Consider the following 9,421-nt stretch of genomic DNA (forward strand, 5'->3'; position numbering starts at 1 on the left):
GCTGCTTTGCTCCCGCCATCAAACTTCCGCCCACTTCCGTCTTCCAGAGAGAGGTGGCGTCACTGGCCACAGGGTGACCTCCGCTTCTCCGCACCACTGAGTTTGTCTATGCCGCCTCTGCCGTTGGCCGAGTGGGATTCCAGGATGGAGGAGGAGAGAGCATGTGGCTCAGTGCTGTCGCCACCCAGAAGTTGGCATGGGGGGTTAATTAAATAAAAGGGGTGTGGGGAGTGACTTCAGAGTTTTAGGTCTGCTGTCGATAAAGGTCTGGCACCAACAGTCACACCCTTCGGAGATGTCAGCTTCGGGGTCACGCTGTGAAGCGTGGCAGCAACCAGGAGGGCGCTGTTGAAATACAGCCGGTCGCTTTTCCTGCATGCTTGTTACCCCTCCGTTACATGGCGGACTGAGGCCAGAGTCTTGTAATTCTCCTAAATGCCACCAGTCATTCTGCTGGCCGAACAGCCCACTGTACGCAAAATTGGGAGGCCAAAAAGTTCTGGACAAAGCGAACGGCCCGCCAAAATGGGCTCCGGATTCCAGAAGCGCCGAAGTCCTGAGATCACGTCCCCCAGCCTCTCGGGCATCCTCTGTTTTGTTTTTGCTTTCTCTTCCCAGTTTGAGATCAAAAGCTGTCCTCCACGCCAGCTCCTGGAGGAACACAGATAATCAGACACCAGCCCTCCCCTGAAGAAGCTTACAGGCTCTGAAGATGTTTCATTTTGGTTTGGTGTCCATCGAGCTCAGGACAGGTATACAGAGTCGAGTCCCAAAGAAGTGTGACCCTCAGTGGAGCGTGTCAGCTGCACGTGTACACGAGCCGCAAAGGCCCTACAGAAATGCCAACCAAGCACGTTGGGCTCTGTCTGTCAATCTGACTCACCCACGGAAGGCCAGTGGCTCCGAGGCAAGGTGTCCATTAGAGGCCTGTTAACTCGATTTCTTTGCTTCCGGAGGCCAGCGGGAGGAATTATTAATGATGGGGCTCCTGATTTATAGGGACTCGCTGAAAAATAGACAATGTTTGTGTTCCTTCCCCCAACTTGCTCCCGCTTTTACGAGCGCTGTTAAGTTCCATTTCGGCATGTTAAGTAATTTGTGACTCACTGAAATGAAACTTAACTCGGGCCTCATAAAAACAGAGTAAGATGGTATTTCCGTGTTTCATGTTATGGTTTGAATCAGCCTGCTATTTGGAGCTTACTGGAACCTGCTCGAAATGCCCTTTTGGATTCTCTTGTCTCTTCCATTCCCTACCAACGAGTTACTGTGTTTTTCAAAATTTCCCAGAACTCCTTCTGTTACCCCCAAAGAGCAAAATTTATAGCTGATGGGGCGAGAAGGAAAAGCTGGTAGTTAAACCATGGCAATGTTTCTGTAAGTGCTCTCCGATGTAAAATGTGGACGATTTCTGCCTTTCATCCATCATCATTAACACGTTTCTATCGACAAACAGGTACAGACAGACTCTCTGCTCGTAAACCCGAGATTTTTTGTTGCTGTTATTATTACTCTTACTATTTATCTCTTTAACCGATTTTCCTTGCCTTACTCATTCTCAAGTACCACAGGAATCCAGAACATTCTGCTTTGGCAATGACTATACGTAGGCATAAATGCTGTATTTGTATTTAATTTCTTCTAATCTTGTTTACCTATGCTCGATTTTGTTATAAAAATTCACAAACTATGACTTTACTAATTTGGATTTTCGGGAGAACTGACTTAACAGTGGGGCTTAAAGTTAACGTTCACAGTTTCTCTCTGAAGAGTGACTACCGTTAGAAAAATTACAGGTGGTATTTTTAGCTTGCTTCAGAAAGCGAGTTGTTTCTCAACATTTTAATCTCGTGAGGTGCTTGCAGGGAGCTGCTGCCACCCCCCACCAGGACCTTCTGCTAGGACCGGTGGGCTGCCTGGGGGCAGCGGGGAACTGGGGGGCACGTGTGCAGAGGAGACAGCACTTCCGAGAACTGGCAGGGGGGTGTCTCCATCAGCAGCGGGGTGTCAGAGACCACCAGCCCTCCCGCCCGCCGGAGAGCCCTGTGAAGGGTGTCATGGTGTGCCCTCTAGTGCCAGCCTCAGGGCAGGGGTCAGTAAATGCAACGAGGGCAGCAGCGGAGGCGCTGAGGGAGCAGACTGGAGGGAGGGGCCGGGGGGACATCTGGGAGTGAAAGGCAAGTGTGCCCGTGTCAGTCCCGTCCTACCCCAGCGCAGGACAGGCTCTGGCTCGATGGCCCTAGAACCACAGACATACGGCTGTTAAAATGCCTCGAGTGGCATCTCATCCCTGTGGTGCTGACTAAACCTCTGCTGTCACAACACAGGGACAGTCCCCTAACTGAAAAGGCTGCGATTTGAACCGGGGAAGGGGCCTGCCGGCACCGGTCACTTAGAGCTGAAATCGCGTCTGGCCACGTGACACGGCCCCCACTGGCCACAAAATTTCAGGATTCTTAGAAATGCCTGATGCTGGCAAAGGCTGGAGGTGGCTGGTGCTGCCCTCAAGGGTCCGAGCGCCTTTACCTGGGAGGGAGTCAGTGGAGGAGGCGCGGTTCGGGGAGGAGACGCAGCCTGCGCCTGGCTTGCCAGCGTCAGCAATGTCTCCTTTCAGTAATTAACGGTAAGACGTGAGTCCGCACAGGCCCTGCACGTTCTTTGCTCCGAGGTGGCAGCCCTGGGGGCCAGCTCCGGCCCCCTCCACCCCAGTCCCTGGGAAGATGCTTTGCCAAGACTCCGGGCACCAGACGTCCATCACCCTCACACGTCTGTGTCTGATAACAACGCCAGGCCGTGCCAAAGGAGTCTGGCTGTCGCTCAGCTTTTCCCTGAAAAAGCCCAGTTTGGGACTAGTGTGGACGTCACAGGGAACAAACCCACGAGGGCTGAAATGGCCTCAGGGATCATCGGAGAAGCTGTCTCTATGTGTGTCTTCCCGCCTGTCCGCTGTCTACACCGCCTTCCACTCACTCTCCACACCCTGTGGGCTTCGCCCCAGGACGGGGGGTGAAGTGGAGAGAACGAACCCGTCTGCTGCCCTTGGGGGGCAAGCGGGCCCCAGACTTGGGGCAGGATTGTGGCACGGCTGCAGTTAAGGGGGGACGGCAGTGTCTCTCCCCTGTGACCCCTGGAATTTACAATTTTTCAAATGTTTTTGACATTTCGCTGAAACTGAGTGTTCGAGATGAGTGTCACCTTCAGGACATGTGGGAACTCTGAAGCACGCACAGCCACGTGACTCCTGAAAAGCGGTTTCTCTTTTCCTGGTGAAAATCAGAAGCCCCCTCAGGGGTATCTGACGAGCAGACGCCTTGTTTAGGCTCAGGTCAATGGAGGCAAAACGAGGAAAAACAAAAACTGGAGGAATGATCTGGTTTCCCGTCTATGACAAATATGTGACAGTCCTGATACCCATCTGCCTGCTTGGGGCCCGGATGACGGTGGCCTCCTCCAGCTCTTGGTGGCTCCCCTGCTAAGGACAGGGCCGAGGGAGCTTGGCCGTGGGATGGTGACGTGTCCTAGGCTGGGGGAGGGAGCTTTCTGGGGCTCTCACGGGCCGTCGGGAACGAGGGCACGTCTGGCACGTCAAGGTGGCGTCACTTGGGCCACACCCCTTTGGGCAGTGGAAATACTCAGCCTCCAGACCCCCCACCTTAACCCCGGCCACTGCACAGCAGAGGGCGCCCATCCTGACGGACAAATGGGCAGAATACCAGCTACACCAGGCCCGCGGGGGGCCAGGCTACAGGTCCGCCCCGGCTCAGGTACATTTAACACAGATGGAAGGTGATTTCCTTCCCTTTCTCTTATTTGTCTTCTTAAACGACACGTATCATTGTTCTAATGCGTCACGGACATCTAACAGTGGCATGGATCTGGGGACTATAGTCCAGCGGGTGTAGTGGTCCCCCAAAACCAAGCACATTTAGCTCCCCGGGTGCCATCTGCAAAGACGTCTGCTTAGATCTACTATATTTTTTGTAGCGAAACAGGGCAGAGCTCGTCCAAAACCGCGTGTTCACACACACCCTCCTGTCTTGCCTTAGCGTTCCACCTGTACTTCCCTTCGTCACAATGTCTAAAGTTATTTAAACATTTTTGAGATTATCATGTTGCCACGATTCATTCAGGCACCCCAACTGGAGGTGAGCTTCACGCTCTGTCCAGCTTGCAGGAGGCAGCACCCCTGGCACCTTCTTAAAAAAATACCCATCCCTCAGGCCTCCCAACTCCTGGACCCTGCCCGACTCCAAGCGCCTCTGGCGAGAGGAAGCCTCCTCGCCGAGGCCCCACCGAGGACACAAGGAAAATGAGTCACCTGGCACCTGCCGTGCACGCAGAGGTCGGTCTCGTAGGGCCCGCAGGGTGTGCCGTCCAGGACCCTGTCGGCTACCAGCAGCGGGGAGTCCTTGCCCAGAGGCGAACAGTACAGTTCACACGGCTTATCTGAGGAGGGAAAGGGGTGAGAGTTGGCATGAGAAGGGGCGTGTGAGCCATGCCGGGGGCAGGTGATGATTTTGCAAAGGAACTTCCCGAGAGCGCAACAGCGACACCTTTGTGGGGCCTCTGTCCCCCAGTGGGTCCTTGCAGAGGTCCTGGGGGAGCAGCAGCAGGGGTAGAGAGAGTCCTCTGGAGAGGGTATGACCTCAGAGAACCTCGCCATCCCAGCTAGAAAGTTCTCACTAGGGCAGGTATGCTGTCTCACCCAGAGTCTGGGGCTTTCGTGATGGAATGGCACTCGCAAAACCAGCGGTCCCCAACCTTTCTGGCACCAGAGACTGGCGCGCCTATGAGGATCTAATGCCTGATGACCTGAGGTGGAGCTGAGGCGGTGATGCTGGCGCCGGGGAGCGGCTGCACGTACAGATGGAGCTTCGCTTGCTCGCCCGCCACTCGCCTCTCGCTGTGCAGCCTGGTTCCTAACAGACCATGACCAGTACTGGTCCATGGTCCAGGGGACCCCTGCGCGAAACCAGTACTGTCTTCAGCAGCCTCGCGTGGCTCCTCCCCAATGGAGCTCTCTGATCAACTTGCTCGGTGGGAAGTGTCATCTTAGAACACCAGAGAGAGGTCTTCTGAGGTCATAAAGAAGGGCCCCTTGGCCCAAGCAGTTTGAAAACTGTGGATTTAATAACATTTAAACTCAAGTGCTGCATCGATACTTGGAACGAGGGAGCTTAGAGGTGATTTTTTCGACAGCAGCAATAAAGCTGATGATGGCGACGGTGATGATAAAATTATAAGTATCTACCACGTGCTGGGCAGCAGGCTAAGCAGCGTCTGCACTGTGTGCGGTCACTGTCCTGTTTTACAGATGAGCACGCGCGCGGCTCAGGGTGTGCACCGCTGCCTGGGGTCCCTCGACCTCTTAGTTTCACCCCGATTTTCTTTCCACCACCATTTTTTTTTTTGAACTCTAAATGGAGAAGAACTCTGGGGGCCGAAAATACTAAGCAACAAAACGGTGCTGCTGAAGACAAACCACCAGGCTCATGGACGTTTTGGCTCCTGAGTGTAGATGCTGATTTGAGCGGGAGATGGAAATGGATCGGGATAGAACATTAAAGGCTCTTCTGAGCTAAGTTAGAAAGAACAGACCCGGGAGGGGTGCGACTCGTCGTCTGGGCTCTTTGGTGAGAGCATCCGCGAGGTGGACGCTCCAGGGCTGGGAGCCCGACCTCGACGGAGAGCTCGTGGCCAAGGCCCCAGGTGGGAAGATGCCTTCGGTTCCACCTGCACACGACTCTCCCGCCCGCAGACACCGTCCTCCACGGCTCGTGCGGTCTGCGGACACCCAGGTTCCAGAACGGAGCCCAGAGGTGGCGCTTCCTCCCTCTGCTAAGCTGGAACTCCCTCCGTCGATCAGCTCCTTCTCAGAGGACTCCGCTCAGAACTCGGGGCGCCCCGCATCTCTAGGAAGACGTAAGAGCCCCTCGAAGTTCTCTGAGGCGGGTGATCCGACCCCAGGGTGAGAGACCCTGATGAAAAAGACGAGCTTCGGGGTTCGGCTTCAGGCCCGGTGCCACCCGCCTACATCCTCAGTCGCAGAGAAGGGGGTCAAGTCTTTTATAAGTTACACAACGATACACTCGAAGGAGAGAAGCCTGGAGCGCCCCTCTGGCCCAGACGGAGTTCTGACCGAGGCTGGACTGTCTGGGGTGGGTCCCGGCTTCTCACTGGCTCACCTGTTGTCAGGACTGATGCTCAGATGGGGGACGCCGCAGACATGGCCGAGGGGACAGACGCAGGGGCTTGAGAGCCACATGAGCCGTCTGTGTGGTGGGGGCTCGGAGGATTTTCGCTGGTGGCTCCTTAGGGCTCTCGCTGCCAGTAGTGACAAGGTCTAACCAAGGTGGAGACACCGCTTAATGCGGAGGCTGTCACGAGCGCTCGCCGGAGCCCTGCCTGGCCTTCTGTGTGGGACAAAAGCTGGGGAGGCTGTTCAGGCCCCTGTTCCCAAAGCTGCTCACAAGCCTCAGCCGACGGGACCTGCGGTGGCCACCTAACCACAGCAGGGCTCATCAGTTTCTCTCCCCTGAGAAACCACACTGAAACTCCTTCCAGCGGACGCTGTCTGCTTGTGGCTGGTGGATATCAAAGACGTCTACAGCTTATGCACAGTTTGGAATTCACGAAGGGTCTGAAAACGGCTAGTGTTTTCTTCCATTTGTGGCAAACACATTCTCCCACTTGGAGATGACTGCTCGTGGGTTACCTGGTAGAAGAGGCGTCTGCTAGGAGTGCTCCTGCACCCGCTGGGGCTATTTGTCACGCACTCTGTTACCTGTCTAATGCCCCAAACGCTCTGACCTCTGAGCCACGTCTGGCCCCAGAGGATCTGGATAAGGGACGCGGACGTCTGGGGCAGGCTCTGCGGGCCGCCCGTCGGCCTGCACGCGGACGGGCTGCAAGAAAACCAGTGTGCAGCGCAACGGGAAGCCATGAGCCGCACGAGCCGAGGTGGATGTGGACCCTCTGGCCTCAGACCCCCTCCCCCTGACCCCTCGGACCTGTGGGACACCCTGCATCTTTGTGACAACTTCTCTCTTTTTGATTAAGCAACTCCGACCGCTTGGCTGAGCTGGCATCAGAGACCCTCACCATGCCACCCGCCTGTCCCCTGGAGGCTCAGACCCGGAGAGGTCCAGCCCTGCCAGGGAGAAGGGGCTGGGACGGTACTCTTACATCCAGACACGGCCTCTACCGAGGCCTCCGCCACCTCAGTGGGCACATGGCCCGCTGGCCTGGCCAGGGAGGCCTGGACTCTTGAAGGTTCCCACTTAAACAAGATTCCACGGGGAGAGGAGAATGGCATGGGTTTGGCAACGGGCCACCTCGATGGGTTTCTGTCTAAAGGCTTTTCCGCGGGGAAATATTTCCTAAGGAGAGTCTTTGCCTTCTGGTCTTCTGTCAGAGGTAGTATGGGTTTGTGGGCCCGAGTCCTCCCCTGGAAAAATCTACCATTCGTTTTTCACTTATTTATTTTTTTTTTTCAGGAACAGAAAAAAGAAAAAATACAGCTCCCCCTTTCTTGCACTGTGCGTCACTGGGCAAAGAATTCCGCGGCGATGGCAATGTTATAAATAGGGCGGTCAAAACGACTTCTGGAGAGCCTGGGGCCCGGCCACACGGACCGCTCCTGTGACAGCCCGGCTAGCGTTGTGCCTTTTGCAAACTACGTTTTGAGAGGGGCACTTATTATCATCTGTATGTCCCCCCTGCCGTCTGAACTGGCCGTTTATTATTTCATCTTTATCCTTGTGAAATGCTCCTTTAAAAAACTGCTGGCTTCTGTTTCTATTTGAAGAGAAATGAAACCAAACGTGTACGAAGTCCTGACAATGCCACTCTGGGGGAGATGGGTCGAGCTACCCCTGCAAAGCCTTGAACTTGGGCTCTCTCCTTCAGAGGCGAAATGCTTACTCCCTGTTGGCCGTCCTTTTCAAACGGGGTCGACTTGTCAGATCAAAGGTGGTGGCACTCTGGCTATCGTTATTTCTTGTTTTGGCAGAAAGAACCAAAAAGCGGGTAGGTGAAGACGTTCTGAACGCAGCGAGCTTCCCCAAATAGCCGCCAGGCGAGGCCTCCTGGAGGGGGCTCTGGGCCGACACCAGTGTCAGCCACCACGACGATAAGGGAGGAGCCGAGCCGTCCAACAGCGGTGAGAAGCAAAACAGAAGTTTAATCTGGACTTGGAGGAGAAATCGGTGGAAAAACAGATTGAAGAGAGATTTCTGCGTTGAAGACACGAGGCAGGAGCACCGCGAACTGAAGCGAGACACCAAGGGAAGATCGGAAACTCTGCACACAGTGGGGCGGCCACGAGAACGGGCGAGTCTGCCCCAGACCTGCCATGGCCTGCTCCCGAGGGGTGGCAGAGGACACGACGCTGACCCCGGGGACCTGTATCTGGCAGTCCAGTTTGGCTGAAGGACTGTGAACACGCAGCTGCTGCCAGTGCTATCTCCCTCGGGATTAGGGACGCAGAGCATGCCCGAGACTTCTGGAAGCTCCTGTGTCTTCCTGCATCCGACCAACAGCCAGGCAGAGGGCAGCGGGGGCCACGTGCGAGCCTCTCCCTCCAGCTGCCTACGGTCCTCTTGGGAGGCTGGGCCACCTCTCGCCTCATCTGCTGGGTAGGTGAGGGGGCAGGTACAGTCGCATGGCTCCCAAAGGTGGTGCTCTTTTTCAAAAAGGAAAACATCAGGCTGAGTGGGCTGGTGTTGCCAACTATGAGAGAGAACACCCCACGTCGCCTTACAAGAGGGTTCAAAGCCGATGGGTTAACAGCTGCAGGTCGGAGGCCATTCTTCACTGTGCCGGCTGGGCCTGTGTCCCCGCACAGCTGTGCACACTTGAGCGTGCAGCCAGCGATGGCACGGTGAGATTTTTTTCGGAGGTCCCTTGGGTCACGGGCAAGGAACTTTAGACCTGGGGCAGGAACCTCACTCTCCTGCAGAAGGCTTTAGAGGCTGTGCAGAAATCGGGCGCAGTTGTTTGAGTTCTTATCAAAGCTCCCCGACCCGGCACTCGTGAAATCACGCTATCTGTCTCGCTCGAGTATGGGAACCCAGATGATAGCTGGTCGTTTTCTGAGTCTGCTCCCCCGGAACTGGGGTCAGCTCCCTCTCTGCTTTTCATCAGCTGCAGGAGCTTAGACATGTCACGTCAACTGTGACCTCTCATTTTCCACATGGCCTGTTTTGCATAATAAATGAGATGATGAATACGGGGCTAACGTGTGCCTGGCACATGGTAGGCTCGATAAATGGGACCATATTGTCATCATTAGAACGCAGTCTGACTTTCTGCAGACGAACAGAATTTTAAGGGCAAAAACTCTGAACTGGATCCTGCGGGATCCTTCTCAACGCTAAACAAACGCTAAACAAACGCTAAACAAACAGACATAAATTCTGGA

General features: G+C 55.1%; 1 protein-coding gene across 1 annotated transcript in view; it reads right to left on the reverse strand.

Moving 5' to 3' along the window:
- The window catches only part of LOC105290274 (A disintegrin and metalloproteinase with thrombospondin motifs 17-like), a 193,846-nt gene that overhangs the window by 36,265 nt on the left and 148,160 nt on the right, over positions 1-9,421 (reverse strand). The window contains exon 14 of the mRNA XM_023529013.1: positions 4,319-4,446. Coding sequence (XP_023384781.1) covers positions 4,319-4,446 — 128 coding nt within the window. The remainder of the gene's footprint in view (positions 1-4,318; positions 4,447-9,421) is intronic.

Source organism: Pteropus vampyrus, unplaced genomic scaffold (genome assembly GCF_000151845.1).
Source record: "Pteropus vampyrus isolate Shadow unplaced genomic scaffold, Pvam_2.0 Scaffold34, whole genome shotgun sequence".
Classification (NCBI taxonomy): Eukaryota; Metazoa; Chordata; class Mammalia; order Chiroptera; family Pteropodidae; genus Pteropus; species Pteropus vampyrus.